This window comes from Calonectris borealis, chromosome 6, assembly GCF_964195595.1.
Source record: "Calonectris borealis chromosome 6, bCalBor7.hap1.2, whole genome shotgun sequence".
NCBI lineage: Eukaryota > Metazoa > Chordata > Aves > Procellariiformes > Procellariidae > Calonectris > Calonectris borealis.
This window is the reverse complement of record NC_134317.1, coordinates 11,291,868-11,311,896: the sequence shown is the minus strand read 5'-3', so window position 1 is coordinate 11,311,896 and position 20,029 is coordinate 11,291,868. Positions and strand designations below refer to the sequence as shown.

Sequence of the window (20,029 nt, the reverse complement as noted above, 5' to 3'; positions counted from 1 at the left end):
ATATTAAAAAGCTCTTCGGTTCAGCAGCAGAAAGTAGTACCAGATCCCATCACTGGAGAACAAAACTGAGCTGGAGGAAGCCAAGCTCCATCCAAAATAAAAGTACAACAGCTTGAGGTCTGGTTCTGGGGAGATCCTGCAGCACTGCGGGATGCCGCAGCGAGACCGGGCGCTTTCCGACAGATCTAGCTCAAGCCGGAGCTGACTGCAGGAAATCTGGACCTCTGTTACACAGCTCACCCTGGACAATTGCAATGGGGGCTTCTCACCCTGCGTAGGATCTCCTGGAAATCAGGCACATAGGAATGACCGTGATGTAGCCCATCCGTGGCACTGATGGTTGCTTTATGGAGGAAGCAGGTCAGGAGTAACCTGCCAATGGAGAACACCAAGGTCCTGGTGTTCTCATGTGGGTCAGCGAGAGAGTGGAGCCCATCAGCCCTGCCGTTGTTTTAATCTTAAAAACAAGTACTGTATATAATAGGGAAGGAATTTGTTTGTTCTCGTAATAATTTTATGAGAGGCTCAGTTACTGTGTAGTCATGTCGTTAGCCATGGATGAAAGCCCAAGGCGAAGCCTAATCCCGAACTCGGCGGCGGATGAAGGACTCGCCGCTGAGCCCGGGCTCACCCAGGTGGGAAAGCGGGTCTCAGCGCAGGCTGGGTTTCCATCAGGGCACCCACCCGCGGGTTTCCAGGAGCAACGTGGCTGCAGGGTTGAGATACAGGTGCTCCCCAATCCTGCATTTAAGCGTGCTGCTGGTTAGAGAAAGCCGCACAGCACGGCAGGTAATCTCCCAGCCCTTCGTCTCTCTGAACGCAAAGCCTGGGGATTAAGGTTGGTTGACCTGCATGGAAAAGGTGATGCGGAGAGCTCCCAGAGCTGCTGCAGTAACGGCAGGCTGGGAAGCCCTCTGCAATGGCTGAGTTAGCATCAGCTCCGCCCTGGGGTGCTTAGGGATACACAGAGAAGAGGGGGTAGACCTCAGTGTAAAACATTTATGACCTAAAAATGATCAATTTTTCTTTGTCCTTAAAAAATAAAAGCAATTTAAGGGTAAATTGCCCTTAAATTGTGGAAGGTCTCCTTCCACCTTGGGAGGGGGAGAGCTGGAGGGGTGCAAGTGCCTTAGCATCTCACATCAAGCACTTTTCCTTAAGCCCATCTGGTATTTAGTTGTCACAAGACAGCACGCCAGAGAGAATATCTGAGAACTAAAACTGCTTATTCTGCCCAGCAGTGAAAATGTATGGCACGCACATGCCATCGCTTCGGCTACGAAGCGCTTTCTCCTTCCCTGTAACAAAGGCAGCGTGCCTCCACCTCTGTGCACCCCAGGCTTGCTCCTTAGCGATTCACCCTCCTTGGGGACTGCAGCGTGCAGAAAGCTGGAGCTGAAGCAAGGTGGTGGATGACCTACCTGCTCTCTGGGGCTGCATTGGTAGAGATGAGCTAATTAGAGCCCGATTTATCCCACTGGGTTCTTACAGCTGCAGTCACCGTTGGCAGCTGAGCACCTGGCAAGCGAGCAAAAAGCTCGTCTGTTGGGAGCTGACTGCTTCCGTGGCTGCAGCGACGGGACTGGTATGAAATTCTCTTGGAGAGCTGTTTTAGATGACTCTCTTATGGGGGACGAGGATGGGTTATTGACTACGGCGGTGGTGCTTCAGTGGGCCTCGCAGGTGGCCAAGCGGAGAGCGTGGATGCCCTGTGGGCAGCCACAGGCTGGAGGGCTGCCCCAACACACATGAAAAAGTATCCCGATGTCCTTGGGTGGTGGTATCACCCCTGCTGCTCTTGCAGGAGAGACTCAGGCACTTTTGGCGTAGTTTTTTCCTTTATTCCTCTTCTTGAAAATCGGCTCGTATTCTCTCAGTAAGCTCTCTGGGGTCCCCGTTATAGATACCAGAAGACTTGATCCCGTTCTCATGCACAAGAGAACAAGCCCTCCTATTGATAGGAAGCCAAGCTCACTGTGAGCCCACCTATCGGTGACTTCAAACCATCTTTCCAACTGTCGTTCCACAATAACTTTGACTAACTGTACTATTTATTGGCTCACATCACATCCTTATGGCTTCAATTTATTTTTGGAAAACTCAACCCACATTTAATTAGTTTATAGTTTGTTCCAAGTTTTGCTTATCCAGCTTTTTTTTGCCTTTTTTATTTTTTTGAAGTTTGTATTTTGATGTTTAGCATTTGCCTTGGCAACATCTGGAACCCCTTTATGGAAGTGTATTGTTACTTTTACTGCTCGTGCAGCTTTATTAAATCATCCGAGTATTAATATTGAAAGTGTTCATCTGGGTCTAATCAGGGCCAAGATGAGTGATGTGGCAGTTAAATTGTACCTACGAGCTAATGGTTCAAGGACACAAAGTTCTGAAGAAATTTGCAGTGGGCTTTGTGCTCTTCTTTTTAGCTTCCTAGGAGAAGAAGGAGGGGGAAAAAAAGAGATATTCCTGCTCTGACCTTTCTTGCAGAGCAGATAACAGAATCGCAGCCTGAGATAGTTTAGAACAATTTGTCTCCAAAGAATTTTGTCCGGTTACGGCTATATTTCTGGATCTCGTTTCCATATTTAACTCTTTCTTCTGCCCTGGCTTCTCCGCTCCGCAGTGCAAACGACTGCCAAGTCAAGATCCCCACCATGCGCGCCAGTACAAAACTGCCGGGGCTGACGTTTTGCTGTGAGACCTCAAGCAAACCCTTGATATAAATAAGTAAATAACATACCCGGTGGGTATAAATACATAAATTACAAACCCCATTGCTCTTCTGCATCAGCGACATCTACAACCTGGATTTGTCCCTTTGCTTTTCCTCCGCAGGGCCCCCAGATATCCTCAGGATGATGGTGCTGAGCCCGCGGTCCTGCACGAGCTGCGAGCACAGCCCGAGCCAGGGCGTGGATGGGTTGAGCTGAGGGGGTGGAAGCACAAATATGGGATCGACACCACCAGAGCACAGCCCTGGGTGTGGTGGGGCTGGGGCTTGGGGGAGAAACCAATTTACCTTCAATTCTCTGCTCCCGATGGAGTTTGTAGAGCGTAGATCTAGAGCCCCCCGCAAATGCTTTTTTCTCATCCACCCCCAAAACTCTTGTCCTTGAGAGGAGTTTTGCCCAGCATCCTGTGAGTCCTGCCCCGGCGGAGCGAGGCGGAGAGGCGAGGGCGGCTCGCGCTGACGGCGAGTGCTTCAAATCCCAGCTGAAGTCACCATTTCAGTAGCTAACCCTTGGAAGGATGCAGGGCGTTGGGTCTGTTGAGGGCACCCACAAAATCCCCAGGTGCCTCAGCCAGGCCCAGAGCAGCCTGATGGACAGGGGGGATGCTGAGTGAGAGGTTGTGGGCAGCATCCTCACCCGCTCTACTCCTGGCTTCCCCGCCACCTCGCACAAAACGATTCCTGCTGAGCCGCGTTTTAAGCCTCGCATGGGTCATTTAAACCGAAATTTCCTCCTCCTAGCCGTCAGATGCAACAGGCTTCTCTTCTGCAGCCAGGTTTCCCCTCCGCCGCTAACCTTGGCCCTACGTACGAGACCACGGGAGCTTGTAAATGGTTTATTTTTGTGTGGGAGCTTTCCAGCAGCTCTTTTACGGCTGTCTCGTGGAGGGGGGTCTGGGCTGGCGAGGGAAGCGGAGCAGGCACGCAAGATGCCGTTGGAGCCGGCTGCGCACCCCGGATTTGGGAAGCAGAGAAGTTAAAAATTCCTTTTTGTTGTTGGGACAGTATACGCGTTAAAAAGGAAAGGGACCGTGGGCTCGGCCGTTGGCCATGGCAGGCTGCAGATGTGACCACCAAGAATGCAGGAGGTCCTGCAGGTTGCCCACAGACCCAGGGTGCTCCTGTATCAGCAGGGCTCTGCTTGCAGGGGCTGAGGCTTTCCGAGCCACAGTTGGGGATTTTGCAGTTTGTTTCTTGTTCGAACTAAGAGCTGGTGATGGAGAACCCCTGTGATGGCTGTGGCAGCACAGTGAGCCACGACTGCCCTTTTCAGAGGGGCTGGGAGCACCCAGCGCTGCCGGGCGGCTCGGGGAAGCGGCAGCCGGAGAAGCACGGATGACCCAAACCTTCAAAAAATTAGCTGCTGTAGTTCAGGTTCCTACCTGTACGCTCTTGAGTGTATTTATTTAAGTAAAAATTTATAAATATCTATTTCTACATAAGCCACTTCGTGTCTTTTTTTAAAATAAAATTTAAAAAAGATGTTTAGCAGCCTTAAAACAGGAAGTTTAAATTTAGCTGGGATTTATCCCTTAACCGAGCATAGCTCGTTCACCCTTTGTATAAAAATAGAGATAATTTTATGCCTGTGAGATACAGGCAGAGCAGCTCCACATGGGCAGCAGTTATTCCTGCTGCTGCGGCCGGATCCGGCGCTCCAGGGGCAGGAGAGCATCTCACGCTGGGCCGGGGCAGAGCGGGCAGCGGAGCCGGGGCAGGAGCAGCCCCTGTCGCGCCAGAGCTCGGCAAGTCTCAGCCCATCCTTTATTACCAAAACCACAGATGCTCGGGGAGCGGGTGGCAAACCCACTCCCCAGCTTGGGCTCATTGAACGGGCAGAGGGAGGATGAGGAGGCAGCAGGAGAGGAGGGAGCTGCCCCAGCCTGGCCGAGCATCCCTCCCCAGCACCTCTCTCCCCCCAGGGAGGGGAATAAATAAAGTCTTCAGGCACACAGAGACCCGGAGGTGTCCTTTTTCGGACACTGCGTGCACTCAGGGTGAGGGGAGATGGCGCTTTGAGCCTAGGTTGTAGAGGAAAAAGTAAACTTCCCCTTGATGATAAATGGTATGGGAAACGCGGGGGGAAAACGCGGTTCTTTGCGGCTTCCCAGGCTCTGCAAACCTCTCGTCCGGCGGGACCTGCCTCCGCACCGCCGGCATCCCTCCATCTCCTCTAGGCTTCGGCATAACGTAAAGCACACTTGACCAAGCAATGGAGCAAAATGAAAGCTATAAACAAATGCATGTAGAAATAGGGACAATTCGGGCTCCTTCTCCACTGGTGGTGAAAATGGTGGTTATTTTTCCCCACTCCGGGCAAGCACGGCCACGCTCACCTTCCACCACCTCTCTGCCCCACAGCCTGCAGTGCCGGCGCCCGCCGCAGCCTGAAGACCAACCTGTGCAAGTGGTGCGACTCCACGCTGCCGGCCTGCGAGGAGAAGGTGTGTTACAGCAACTGCAACCTCAACTCCTACTGCGAGGACCCCTACGAGATTTGCGTGGCCATATGGTAAGCGGCAATCCCCTCGTCAAGGGGGGACGCAGGGGAAAAAGGGGTTCGTGGGGCGGCAGCTCATGGGAACGCACATGTATCTACCCCTGCACTTGAATTATCACCTGTTAAAATAATTCAGGACTTTCTTTTCCTCTCCCTTTGACTCCATTATAATCAAAATTACAATTCGCAGTAAAAAATTATTTGGTCTGCCCTATAATTAGTACCAGTTTATTTTCTAGATAAATTAAGCATTTAAGTGCCCGACACAAAGTGTGGCAAGTTTGCTGCGGGACCTGAAAACCCCATAAACCCCTCAATTTAGCTTTACAGGCTGAACCCACTGGGCAACACCAGCAGCCTTGCCCCCCAAACCCGTGATGTCCTCCTGCATCAGGCTGGTGAAACCCTGGTTCACGTGCAGGGGCGCAGCCGAGGTCTGTCCCCATCCAGCACGTGGACATCTGACCTGGTACTGAACTGGGGTTTAACCTGCTGGGTTTAACCCACCTCCTTCCCATCTCCTGGGAAAAGCCCTTTTCTGCTTCTCCTGGAGATGCTGCCTGGAAGGGAAACGCAATCTTGCACTTCAGGCCAAGCATACGCCGCATCATTTGCCCGGAAGAGTGCCTCCCCCAGCTTTTTTGGTCCCCATGAGCAAAACTAAAAAAACATCCATTTTGGGTCTGCCCAGAGTGATTTTCTCCTCTTTCCCTTTTAATTTGGCTGCCAAAGTGAAAGCCAGCCAAGCACTTATCACTAGGCTTTATCTCAACCTGCTAATTAGCGTGAATGCTGTACGCCCCGCTTTCAGTAGGAGTTTGCCTCAACATAATTGTTGCATTATGGACTTAAAAAAAACCAAAACACAAAACCAACAAGAAACCCAAACAAACAAAGAAAATCCACCCCCTGCCCCAAATTCCCCTATACACTCATGGAGAAGCCACCTTAAATCCGGGATAGGCAATCCAGCATCTCGCTGGGTTTTCCCGTTGACAGCCTATATGTACAAGAAAAAGCAAGACCCCTGCAGCATAAAAGCAATCCCATGGCATGGGACGGGGCTGCACCTCGCACCGCGTATCGGATGGGGTGAGGCAGCTGCGGGGTCACAAATAACCTGCCAGCCCCGCAGCCTCCTCCCAGCATCTCCCACCCCGTCCTAAGACCCATCCTGAGATTGAGATCACTGCAGGCAGGGCTCACCTCCCAGCCAGCCTCGCCGCCCGTTGCTCACTTGCAAAGGCATATTTGCATCATCCGAACTTGTCCTGGGTGGGTATCACAGCGACAGCAGCAGCTTTGGCCCCATGCTCATGAGCAACGTGCTCACGTCCTCCAGCGTGCCCAGCCTGGGCAGCCCACGGGGGAGGGATCCACCGTCCTGGGACTCTTCAGCTGGAAGCTCCTCTGACAAGTTACCTGGGAACCCCAAGAAAACAAAGGGAGCACTGAGGCCGGGGGACTTTCCATGCCCTGTCCTAGGAAGACGATGACAAATTTGGGTTCTTCCCTCCGCTTTTATTTCTGACTTCCCAGCGGACCCCGAGGGCATCGTGAAACCTCTCCATACCTTCACCCTCCCGCTTTGCACCGCTAGGTCGGGAAGCAGAGGCTGTCCCTGGAAAAGTTGTTAACGGTGGTAATTTCCTTCAACGCCCCCAGGAGTGGCTGCAGCGCTCGCCAGACGCCCGTAACCCGCGCGGGGGCCGGCCACCCCCCGCCGCTCGTCCTTGGCCCGGGGCTGCCCTCTAAACCCGACCGGTGCCGGGTTATCCTGCCTCCTCTGGGGAAGGCTCCGGAAACAAGGGTCCAACCCTGGTGCTCTGCTCTTAGCTCTTAATTAGCTCTTAATTACCCACTGGCTCTACAAGGGCAGGCGCTGATCCTCCCAGTAGGAGAAGGGCCGTGTCCCAGGTTGCATTTTTCCGGTGGTGCCGGCAGGGCAGGAGCCGTCTGGCCCCGAGCTGCCCGGCACGTCTCACGTGCCGTGCCAGCGGCCTGCGTTAGCTCTGCTCTGGCTCTCCGAGGGCAAGAGGCTCCATCGCAACACCAACAGCTGCCTCCTAATCCCATCTCCAAGCTCCAGCTCCCTTCAGCTGCCACCATCTGCCCCACAAAGGCACATAACCCATGCTTGCCCTTTCCAGATCCACCTGGGCACCCCAGTTTTTGAGGATCTCCACTGTTTGCTCCCCAAACCTCTTCCCTCACCCAGCTTGGTAGACAGCGGGTGGAGATGAAGCCATGGGTCCAACAAGGATGACTTCACCGCGCACCAAAAGAAGGGAGCTCCCACGCGCCGGGACGCCGCTGTGCTGGACCCTCTTGCCGAGCTCCCTCATGTTGAGCCAATGCTGCTCGGATCCACTGGGAGAGCTGGAGTTTTCCAGCAAAACAAGCACCCTGTGCTTGAGGAGTCGGACGACAACCAGAGCCAAATCCATCCTTTTGCTCTACATGTGACACATTTCCACGGCTTTAATGGCAGCCCGATCTAGGTGTTGCTGAGCAAAAAATGTGGCACATGAGAAGGACCTAACCTGGCTACTGAGCATTGGTGGTTAAAAAAGCTCCAAGGAGCTAGAACTGGTGCTACGAGCCATATTTCAGTGAGTTAACTGGAGTTTCATGAATGAGACCTTTTGGTAATAGGCCTTGAAATGTTTCACCTCTTCTCACTGCACTTGCTGAACCCTTGTGCGCAAGTTAAGCGCAACACAGGCACTGGGATGTTTTGCATCTTTGCTCCAGAAAGAGAAAAATCTCTTGGGAAGTCTTCACCCCCCCAGCTCCTGTCTCTCAGCCGGTGGGAGGGACGTCTTGGTCTCCCCTGGCTGATGTTATGACCATCTCTGACACGGGCTTGTTACACGGAGCTGGAGAAAAACGCAGCGATTAAAAAAAAGAAAAAGAAAAAAGCAGGTCTGTTTTCTTTTTGAAACAAAGAACAAATTCTGTAGAAATGCCAAGAAATTATGCTTTTACCTTCCTCTTAATTATCTAAATGGAAATAAGGAAGAGCTAGGGCTTATTTGCCATCGCATCCCTGGCTGTGCCGAGCCCCGGCGCTCCTCTGTCCCAGACCCGGTAAGGACCGGGACACACCGGGCAACACAGCAGGTTTCATTCGTAGTTGCTCGGTGTCTGAAGCCGTGGTATAAACACAGACACAGCCCCATGGTGCGGGAGTCGTATCACCTTCACGTTATAATTTAGCAGCTCCAAAGGTCAAGCCGATTCTAGAAATAGCCCCGACCAGCGACTGAAGGGCTCTGCTCCGCAGGTCGCCGGAGGCAGGAGCAAATGGTTGTGCAAGGACAGGGCGCAACAACCAGCAATTAGCCCAGAGGAGCCCGGGGGATGAGAAGGCGCTTACGGGCTCCACCTGCACGCATGGGTTGAGAGGAGCCGGAGGGAAGCGCGAGCCAAGCGGTGGCTGGCGAGCAGGCGTTTCGGCACCCTCGTCCCCCGCCTCTCTCCTGCACAGGTGAAATTTGGGCAGCAGAGACCCTGGCCCCTCCTGAGGCAGAGATGTTATGACTTGTATTGCAGCAGAGGTGACAGATGAGGTGGGACCCTCATTTTGGAGGGTTTCCTTGGGACCATACAGCCCCCAAACCCGCTGGCCTAGCAGCTGGTATTGGTAAAGGAGGCATTTTGCCCCAAATCCCACGCAGGGCACTCAGCTTTAGGGTTGGCACTACCTGATCCAAGGTGTGATTATGAACTGGTATATTATCTACTGGAAACAAGCGGAGTCTCTGGCCCACATCCTACTATTGGCATGTGCTAAACATTTCTCTTTTCACCATTTGGAAGAGATAAAGGACTTTAACAAAGCCCCTCCAAAGCACATATAATTAGAATTATACCAGAGCCGCTGCAAATAAGTCATTCCCTACACGGCTGAAAATGAATGATCTTAAAACCAAGTTTAAGATGACATGCAGGTGACATGAAAGCTGAGCCGCTAGACTAACGCTTTGTCGGTTCATTTGGCACGTGCAGGAGACAGGACAACGAGAGCATCAGGATCAGCACGCTCTGCCACAACCCCCACCGCCCCATCGAAAACCTCATGGTCCCCAACTACAACACCTCGCGCTGCGTCATGACCCATCAGCCCAGCGAGGACGGGACCATCTACATCTGCGGCTGCGTGGATGAGCAGGAGTGCAACGATAAACTTATCTTTGAAAACCACACCAATGGTGAGTACTTCTGTTAATGTTATTTATGGGGGGAGAAGCACCCAACGCTAATGACAAATAACTCATATGTCCAACAGAGTAGGAGATGCAATGCCAGAAGGAGCTCTTTCAGCATCATCTTTGACCTCCCTATATAAAAGCTAGGTAAAATTTGTACCCCGTTACTGAGCCCAGTATTTTGTCTGTGGCTAAACCATCCCTCCCAGAAATGCCTCCAGCCTTGGTCTGGAAACATCAGGCGATGGAAAATCTACCGTAAAATCTCTCGGTAGGCCGTGCCCTTCAGCGCAGGGCGAATCAACCGGGGAACCCAGAAGCTGATGTAACCCAGCGTGAGTCAATGCTCTGAAAGCTTTAAATAAATCGCGCCGGAGCAAATCCTGCCCCGGCACACCCACGGGAACCGCTGGCGTCCACCATGGCTGCAACCCAAAAAGGTGGTGGTGCCGGTCGCGGGGCTCGGCACGCGGCGGGGGCTCCCCTGCCGCTCTCCTGGGGATGTCTGCAGCGGCATTTCCCCCGGGCAGGGACGGCCAGGGCCACCCCAGTGCTGTACACGCACGTGAGCGCAGCTCGGCACGCCTGCAGATGCTTCTGCAGATGGCTGGAGATCCAACAGGAGCTGTAAATCCGCAGGAGGGAAAACTAAGAGGCAGCTCGTTTTTATACCTCGGGAGGGTCGCATACTTTGGAAACGCTTCCAGCTAGATCCCGAGCCTTTGGGGGCTTGTCCAAACCTCCCTAACTCCAAATGGACCAGGTTTATCCAAGTGCCCATCAAGAATCTGACCCGTAACAAAAGCAAAGTGAAACGCCTCCGATTTTCCATAATTACAGAGCAACGAAATGCTGAAAATGAGCCTAAGCATAACCTGCAAGTCAGCGGCACAGCTTCTCCCGCAAAAGAAAAAAAAAAAAAAAATCACATAAAATGCAAATTCTTAGAACAAACGAAGCCACTTTTAACGAAGGCAAATGATGCTAACTAGATTTGGCAGTTCTTTGCTGCTTCCCGAGCCAAACATAACAGGTACACACTCCCGGGAGTGAGGAGAGATAGTCAAACCCCAAAGCCGATGCTGGGATATGTAATTTCACACAAAAACGACAACGGGCTCATTGGAAATGCCGCCCCCACCGAAGGCTTCCACAAACAGCCTCCTCCTGCCAGCCGGCACGTAAAGTGCTGAAAGTCAGAGCGAGAGCAGTGTGGGCCTTAAACAATTGTCTCCTCCTTGATTTGGTTTGTGGGACCAGCTTGGTAAGCCCCAGACTCAGAGACCCCATTGTTTACATCCTTTTCTTCTGCTTTAAGGGATCATTTGCATTTTAAACATTAACTTATGGTCATCTTCAATGGTATGGACAACTGCTGAGCAGAGAAATATCTAATACAGATGAGCACTTCTCCGGCTGCTAAAGCAGGCAGATTTTTTCCCATTTCTTGATGCCTTAAGCCCTGGTTTGGGCTGCTGGGTGGCACTGCCCTAGCACCGGGGCTGCAGGGGACCCCGTCATTGGTCAGAGACCACCCTAACGAACACGCAGAGGCATCGTTTCCTAAAGCCGTGCAAGCAGGAGCCCAGTGGACACCTTAGAATCATAGAATCACAGAATCATTAAGGTTGGAAAAGACCTCTAAGATCATCGAGTCCAACCGTCAACCCAACACCACCACGCCCACTAAACCATGTCCCTAAGCACCTCATCTACACGTCTTTTAAATACTTCCAGGGATGGTGACTCCACCACTTCCCTGGGCAGCCTGTTCCAAGGCCTGACCACTCTTTCAGTAAAGAAATTTCTCCTAATGTCCAATCTAAACCTCCCTTGGCGCAACTTGGGGCCATTTCCTCTCGTCCTGTCGCTGGTTACTTGGGAGAAGAGACCAACACCCACCTCGCTACAACCTCCTTTCAGGTAGTTGTAGAGCATGATAAGGTCTCCCCTCAGCCTCCTCTTCTCCAGGCTAAACAACCCCAGTTCCCTCAGCCGCTCCTCATAAGACTTGTGCTCCAGACCCTTCACCACCTTCGTTGCCCTCCTCTGGACACGCTCCAGCACCTCAATGTCCTTCTTGTAGTGAGGGGCCCCCTTGGGAAGGTGCTGGGTAGGGTTGAGCATGCAGAGTCCTCTCCACCCCTCTGCTGGCTGAGCCTGGCCCCGGAGGTCCGTCTCCCCTCAGCAGGGATGGAAGGACCCACGCAGCGATGCTCGACAAGGCGTGGGTTTACAGACCCGCGGTTATCGCCAGAGCAGCTCCATCTGCTCTCCGTAGAAGAGGTCCAAGCCATGCTGCAACCCCTCCGTATCCATCAGGAAGGGGCATCCTCACGAAGGAATTTGCTGAAGCTGTGTTAACTTCCCCTTTTCCGGACTCGTCCACGTAACTCCCTTAAAAATATCTTCTCTTCCTTCAGAGTTTCGAAGATGGGATCTTAAGCATCGGGTAAATCCATTAAAGCAGTAGGTGATATCCAGGCCTGACGCTTTCCAAAATAAACATATTCCTGAGTTAGTTATTGATTTATATCAGTTTAGGTTGATCTTGTGGTTTGAACCTGATGCCTATTTTAGAAACGCTTTCACAGCCTCGCAGAAATTAGCTGCAGCACATTTTTTTGAAATTTGCCAAGGAAAATAGCTAAACGCTCTGTTTTTCCAGAACCTGAATTATGATCTGCACACACTGAGGTCAAGCAGCGAGAGTTTTGCTTATGGAATGATTCTTATCCCTCTTCCCTTGGGTTATTATACTTGGCAGAAAAACCTCTGAGTAAGATTTTACTTGAATATCTCTACTGAAGTCAGCATGTTTATTCCAGGAATCGCGAACATCAAAGCATCAGACAATTATACATTGTGCGAGGGTTAGGGCTTTTTGTGTGCTCCCTCCCCGATGATCTGAAGGCTGACAGGGGTTTAAAAGAAATAAAACAAAAGCGGCCGTGCCTGCTTGGTTGACGGGGGTCGGTGTTGTAACGCGGCGAGGAAGGAGATGCCAACACTGGCGGCCAGCACTGAAACGACGTTCCTTTAACGCTAATTATTGTGCAAAGCATCCCGGTGCTCCCCGGGGCTCGGTGGTCCTGCACGCTGCCCACCCTCCCCCCAGCATCCCTCCTGGCTCTCCGTGCGCCGCAGGGGTCCGGCAAAGCCCCAGCCCCAAACCCCCTCAGAGTTTTGCTCTGTTCGAGCCTTGCCTCGGCTTTATCACTGTTATTTCCACCCCGGCTCCCCTCGCCGTGAGCGCAAGCGTGGGAGCCGCCGAAGGGCAGCCAAGCCGTTTTGGCGGCAGGGGCAGGGTCTCACACGCCGCACCGCCCGGCCCAGTTAACCCAGGCCGGCGTCCCGAACCCTCACTTGATAAACGGAGCTAAATTTGAGACCTAAACCGCGCAGCTCCCTTAACGACTGCCTACATCTGGGTTCTTTGCCGGGATGGCGTTTGTACGCGGCGTGCGTCGCGGGCCCGCAAAGGGCTGCGCTTCATTAACGGCTTCGCATATTTTCCTCCTCTGCGTGATGAAAACGAGCTGTTGCAGACCCGCGGCGGCAGCGCCCTCGCCTTTGCTTTCCTCCCCGCAGGCTACTCCATGCTGCAGAGCAAAGAGGTCATCCCGGTGGCCGCCATCAGCCTCCTGCCCCCGCTGCTGGTGGCGGTGATGATCACGGTGATATTTTACCTCTGCCGCACGCAGAAGCGCCGCAAGAGAGCCAAGGCGTGGGGCGGGAAGACGGGGCAGCCCCCGGCGCTGTCGGAGCCGGGGAGGTCCGCCGAGCGGGAGGAGAAGTTGTCCGTGCTGATGGACGAGAGCCCGGCCGGCGCCAGCCCCCCCTGCGCCAGCAGCCGCCCCGCCGAGCTGCTCCCCATCGAGCTGGACGAGATGGTGGGCAAAGGGCAGTTCGCGGAGGTGTGGAGGGCCAAGCTGAGCCACAGCCGCTCGGGGCAGTACGAGACGGTGGCCGTGAAGATCTTCCCCTGCGAGGAATACTCCTCCTGGAAGAACGAGAGCCAGATCTTCACCGACGCCAGCCTCAAGCACGACAGCGTCCTGCGGTTCCTCACCGCCGAGGACCGGGGCGCGGGGCCCCGCCGGGAGTACTGGCTCATCACCGCCTACCACAGCCGGGGCAACCTCAAGGACTACCTCTCCCGCCACATCCTGAGCTGGATGGACCTGCAGAAGATGGCGGGCTCCCTGGTGAGCGGGGTGGCCCACCTCCACAGCGACTACACCGCCTGCGGCAGGCCGAAAATCCCCATCGCCCACCGGGACATCAAAAGCACCAACGTCCTGGTGAAGAACGAGCAGGAGTGTGTGCTCTGCGACTTCGGCATCGCCATACGCCTCGACCCTTCCCTGACGGTGGACGACTTTGCCAACAGCGGGCAGGCAAGTATGACCCACCGGCTCTATCCGGTGGGGACCCTTTGCAAGCCACCCCTGGTTGCCCTGCGGCCACAGTCCTCGCCCACCCCTGCTAACACCTCTCTCCTCTTTGCGGGCAGGTGGGCACCGCTAGGTACATGGCCCCAGAGGTCCTGGAGTCCAGGGTGAACCTGGAAGACCTGGAGTCTTTCAAGCAGATGGACGTCTACTCCATGGCCCTCGTTTTGTGGGAAATGGCCTCCAGATGTGAAGTGGTAGGAGGTAGGAGCATCATACAGGGGTTGCCACATGCCTTTTCACTCCCTTCCTCCCCATACGGGAACGTGGCTCACTCCCACATCCCCGCCGATGGTGCGGGACCTGATTTGGGGTGGCTCGGGTCTCTGCAGGGCTGCTAAGAGCTGGTGGCAGATCCTCCCCCATGGCTGCCTGCCTCGTGTGCCGCGGCTCGAGGGGGCCGGCTCCGTGGCCGAGGAGCAGGACGGGAGCCCAGGGGGTCATCTGGTCCAGCCCCCGCTCAAAGCCGGCCAGCCGCCAAGTCACATCCGAGTCAGTGCTGGCGACGCAGAGCAAACCAAGCAGGAAGAGCCGAAGCTGCCTCCCCCTCCCTGGCCACAAGCACTTTTTTTCCCTGACACCACCAGAGAGTTTATGTTGCAACGGGGACTCGCAAACTCCAGCCTCTGACAGAGCCACGTCCCCCCCTCACTTCCCAGAGCCACATCCTGGCATCCGAAATTGCGTGTAGCAAAACATTTAATTAACTGCCCTGCTGTTAGCCCCTGCCTGCTCCCCTCTCTTCCCTTTTTAGCTCTCTCCGGTTCCTTCCCTCTCCCACCTACTTGCAATACAAGCCCACGGAGCTGCAAGAAGCTCCAACCCTCGGCAAGAAAGCTGCCCCAACTGCCCCACGTGCCCCACGCTCGGCGGCAGAAGAGCCTGGCCTGGCTCAGATGCCCCGTGCATCCTTCGCTCCCGAGCCAGCGTCCCGGGCCATCCTTCCCCACTCATATTTCACTTGCATTTGCATCCGGGCAGGAGCTGGCAAAAACCAGGGTGGCCTCTCACCTCTGCAACAGGGAGTTTCTCCTTGGCCTCCCATGACATGGGGCTGCTCTTCTGCAAGGGCCATTTCTCCTCTAACTCGATCGCTTCCCACAGCAGGAATCTGGATGCTGGTACCGTAGTCGCCTCTCCCATCTCTCACCAGTGCAACACATTTTACCTGCTCAAAATACGTCTCATCCAAAGACAGAACAAGCCCTTGTAGTGCATCTCTCGGGTTCAGAAGGTGCTCAGATGGTTCCTCGGTCCTGTCTCTGAAAACAACCTCTACATGAAAACCCAGCACTACGTTTCTGTGTTCAGATTTCTAACAGATGTGTTTCCAGATCCATTTATTTTTGCAGACTGATAAAAACAGATTTATTCTCATCCGATGGACCATACCAAAGCAAAGCAGTGAATGCATGAAAAACATCCTGTAATGCTGCTGTTGCTTCCTTGCAGAGGTAAAGAATTATGAGCTGCCTTTTGGGTCAAAAGTCCAGGAGCAGCCCTGCGTGGATACCATGAGGGACATCGTGCTGCATGGCAGAGGACGCCCCGAGATCCCCAGCAGCTGGCTGGTACATCAGGTAAGCTGGGAGTAGCTGATTCAGAAAAGAGCAACCCACATTCTCCCACCTCACTAACCCACCTGCAAAAGTATTAAAGCTGTAATCAAAGCAAAAAAGGGCAGAACTCCTGGGCCCTACGTCCAGCTCCTTCTTGGCTGGCTGAGCCCACATAAGCCCCACTAGACCCATTTCCCTGGGGTAGAAAAGCCACCAGCCAGGGGTACTGCAAAATTTATTGATCAGTAGCCATGATCAGGAAGCGTTAGGAATGCCAAGTGATGGTATTCGGTTATCTTGCAGATAACAGCAAATTGGAGCATTTTAGTGCAAGCTATTCTCACAAAACTGTAAGTTACTGAGTCTACCCCATTTCTCCCATAACCACCGTATCCAGAAACCTCTAGCTCAGGAAACACAGTCCCTCGCACCCGGCCATCTCACAGCAGGGACAGAGGGGAGGGAGGTGCATCCAGCCTCCTGCCCGCATGGTTGTGGAGGTTTCAAGCTCAAAATTACCTCTAACATGAGAGGTCAGGACTTGGCATGTGAGGAGGAGGACTTCTGCAAGGAAAGCCAAAATGGGAAGCACCTCCCTCGAGTGAAACAATCGGGAAACACACGTGAAACTGAGAGCAGCGAAGCGAAGTCTTTCACCAGCCTTCAGCTCAGAGGGTCTGAAAGCACAGCGTTTCAGCACAGAAAGCATCACCCAGCGCTCCAGGATAGAAATACTTCAGCAATGATGAGATGTGGTCTGTTGAAACCATCCCCAAGCACACCCAGACCAACCAGCTCCAGAAGCACAGCTACCTCCCGGCCCTGACACGGTCCTCTCTCCCCCAGGCCCAGTACTTTCTTCCATGCACTGAGGACACAAGGCCCGCCGACCGAGATTTTTAAATCTTACCTGACTTTGGTACTTCTTAAATTTCACGTGTCTTGTGGAAAAACACCATCTGCTGATCAACAATTCAGTTCATCTGAAAAACAAGCTGAAACATTGAGCCCGCTGGCTCACAGAGCCTTGCAGTGCTCAGTGCATCATTTTGCAGTATCCACCCATAAAACACACTGCTACTGCTTCCACCCTGCCTGGATGGCACATAAAGCCAGGCTTTTCAAGAGGAAAGATAATTTCCTGATCTTAGAAGGCCATGTGTTCCCTACAATATCTCCCCTCAAAACCGTGTTTGTCCAAAGACTCACAACCGACCTGACTGACCAAAGCTGCAAACAGCATCAAATGAATCTGTGGTTTCTGCTGGACCATCAGCGAGTTTATCAGTCGTCAAGTCCATTTCTGAAGTTCACCCAGCCTTCTTCCTTGATGAAGGCAAATACTGGAACTTCAGTCGTCACTGCTACATATTTGAAGCCTTTGAGTATTCACCGCAGACATTCACCTCCCAGGGTCTCTGATAAACTTTGAAACCACAGGAAAAATACAGAGAGGCTTGGGTTGTCAAAAATCACACTCTGATAGAGCCTGCCCATAACTGCGCTGCGTGCTGAGCTGAAGGGCTGGCTGCAGTCACCTCCGAGAAATAACGTTGCTGTAGTCGGGTCGGTCTAGCACATAAACAGAGCAAGGCTTATAGGCAGTAACTTTTATTAGACCACCTGATATTCACTGGGGAAGAGGAAGAGAAAAGCCACGTTGTGTTCCTGAAAGTTTGCCTCCGACTAATCTTAGCTGATCTAATAAACATCTCCTTACAAGCCTGGCTTTACAGGATTTTCCGGGCATTTTCCAACCGGCCTCTCCAGGACGCAGCATAGGGCAGCACCATCTGCTGGGAAGCAGCAGAAAGCCACCGGCTTGTGCCACTCCTGGGGTCAACGGCTTCCTGCCGGAGGAAGCGTTGGGTGACACCAAGAAAGGGTGACAAATTGCTCACCTGAATGGGAAGCACCCATAGACGTTCCCACCAATGAAAATAAGTTTGATGCAGAGCTCCAAATGCTACTTCCACGTTTCAACCATCAGGATCACTCTCAGTCAAGCAAAGACCGACATTGTTGACCATGTTTTAAGATTTTCAGGAGACATAAGCATTAATTTCCCTGCCAGAGCTGATTCACTCAGTGTGCTGCCCATCAGCAGCTCCCAGGCAACTGTTTGCAAGGCTGCACAATAAGGCGCATTGAAGAAATTTATCCCCAAAGTTTCCCAGAAAACTTATAAACACCTTAAGCTCATGCTTCTACCTCGCTTCACACCCCACCATATTTAAAAAAAGAAAAAAAGAAAAAAAAAAGGTGGTTATTTAGACGAGGTAAATTCCTGGACGAAGCAGCTGAACAGCCTGTTGTACGGGCACAACCGAAGGGCTGGTGCAGGACGGGAAGGAGCAGTGGGAGCTTAAGTCAATATTGCCACTAAACTTTTAAAACTCAGCACCCTTTGGAAATTGGAGATATCAAACAAAACCCAAACTAAATCCATTTTGTGAGCGTAAGAAGATGTTCCAGTTGTACCATTCAAAAGAGCATCATTGCTACCTACAAGGCAAACTGCAAATAAATGTCACGATTTCAGGGCAAAATAAGCACAGAAAATCTAATGACTAAGCCGTACGATAGTACCATGTTCTGTTTGAGAAAAAGCTTATTTTAAAAGCTTCAGCTAAGCTAGCTCATTTTTGCATGTTAATCAATTATCCTGAAATCCTTTCAACTAAGCTAATAAATGAGTGATGTAAGAGGTACTGAAACGCACCATCTGTCAGTTTTGCTGCACAATCCTGTTCTCTCTAATCTGGGTCCATTACGGAAGATTTAGTACGATGAACCTTAGCAGAGAGCAGCGAGTTCAGAGAAAGGTGCAGAAGGACAGATGACACTGATGGTAAATCTCTGTAGGACTTGCATTTTCCTCTTGTGTTGGTCCACATGAGACTTTTGGGTTCTCTTAATTGCAAATTAAGAAATAGAAAAAAAACACTAAAAACTGTGAAGCTTTATTTAGAATAATGATTTTTCCACTGTGTTGCAACCTTGGTTGACAACGATGCAAAAAGCAATAGCACATGATAGGAATTATACAGGCAAAGGAAGGTTCAACATAGCTTCTGGTGCTAGCTGTGTTACTAGCTTAAGAGTGGGAAAAATACCAGCCAAATACTGCCGTTTTGTTTCTAAGCCCAAAATATTGGGACTCTTTTCAGAGCACTACAGAATTGGAAAAAAATACATTACTGGGAGACATAACCATTGTAACTGAGAAGAACCGAATGTGTTCTGGAGCACACTGAGAAGTACCCAATCCCACCTAAACCAAGACACTATTTCGTGGTGAGAAAACCAAGTTTAGTTGCACGCTGCAATGACTATTTGGCGTGGTGCACCCTTCCAGAAAGCTGCTAGAACAAGAAGTCATATTTAAGAAGTTTAATTCCAAACTTGCCTTTGAACCCCCCCACCCCTCCCCTCCATCCAGGTGTAACAGCCAGGGCACAGGCTTGACACCCAGAGACCTGGGCTCAGCTGCCAGCCAGGTAGCCACCCCGAGGGTCACGATCTGCACCTCTCCTGTCCCTCCCGATTTTAGGATGTTCCGATCTGAAGGGGCCAGGCTGAAACAGGAGATGAAGGGTCTAATTCCCTTGGGCCCCAATTTAAGTCCCACAGTCAATACAAACCGATTTCCAGAGAGGATTTCCAAGGAAAATGGGACCAGATCCCAGGCGAGCTGAGGCTGCTGCTGTAACACAAGCAGTGCCAGTAACGGTGCGAGCACTGGCCTTTGCCACAACTTACTGAGGCCGTTTCCTCCCGCGCTTAAGCTTAGCAAAAAAAAGCGTTTCTGCAGGAAGCTGTCAAAAGTACGGTAAAACACTGCGACTGGTTTAGATCAGCTTCTAGCTCCTCTTCCTCCTGCCTTCAGATCTTAATTTCAGCCTTTCTGACTGCAGGGAATGCGTTTTCTGTGCGACACCATCACGGAGTGCTGGGACCACGACCCCGAGGCTCGCCTCACCGCCCACTGCGTGGCTGAGCGCTTCAACCTGATGGCACAGATGGATTGCGACGACATCCTCAACAACAACACGGACAACGAGGCCAGCAAAACAGCTTCTCCAGGCGGGGAGCACCAGGACAGTGATGGGAGCAGAAATACGCAGTGACACAGCAGGCGAAAAGCCTCATCACGAGAAACGAGAGCATAAGCGAGAAGCATTTAGCTCATGGGAAAAAACCTCGCTTCATTTTTCAAAATGGAACTAAGATCTAGTACATAACTTATTTATAAGATCTGTTTCCTCCCACAGATACAGTGAACTGTGGAATCAATACTTTGGTTAAAGTGCAACATTATATATGAACTGATTTTGTACTTACTTTAAATGTATAATGATGCAAAGCATTCCTTTTATTATTTTTTAAAATAATAATGTTTAATCTTTTATTAATAAGCACCTGAATTCCATGTCTATCTTTTGAAGTCCTTCCATATTGCCATCACAAGTTTCTCTAACTGCTTATTCTGCAGATATCAAGACAATTTTCAATTTTCCTTTTTTAATGGCCTCCACACAAAAAAGAAATCTGTTGTAGCAGCAGAAGAAAAA

The 20,029-nt window shown here is 52.0% G+C and overlaps 2 protein-coding genes across 2 annotated transcripts in view; both read left to right on the top strand.

Annotated features, from left to right (window-relative positions):
* The window catches only part of LOC142083840 (TGF-beta receptor type-2-like), a 33,902-nt gene extending 14,034 nt beyond the window's left edge, over nucleotides 1-19,868 (top strand). Inside the window, exons 2-7 of the mRNA XM_075153886.1 lie at nucleotides 5,093-5,243; nucleotides 9,243-9,445; nucleotides 13,034-13,842; nucleotides 13,959-14,100; nucleotides 15,349-15,476; nucleotides 19,373-19,868. Of these exons, the coding sequence (XP_075009987.1) occupies nucleotides 5,093-5,243; nucleotides 9,243-9,445; nucleotides 13,034-13,842; nucleotides 13,959-14,100; nucleotides 15,349-15,476; nucleotides 19,373-19,585 (1,646 nt within the window). The 3' untranslated portion in view covers nucleotides 19,586-19,868. The remainder of the gene's footprint in view (nucleotides 1-5,092; nucleotides 5,244-9,242; nucleotides 9,446-13,033; nucleotides 13,843-13,958; nucleotides 14,101-15,348; nucleotides 15,477-19,372) is intronic.
* Nucleotides 1-20,029, top strand: part of PARP9 (poly(ADP-ribose) polymerase family member 9) — a 542,373-nt gene that overhangs the window by 360,515 nt on the left and 161,829 nt on the right. The window lies entirely within an intron of this gene.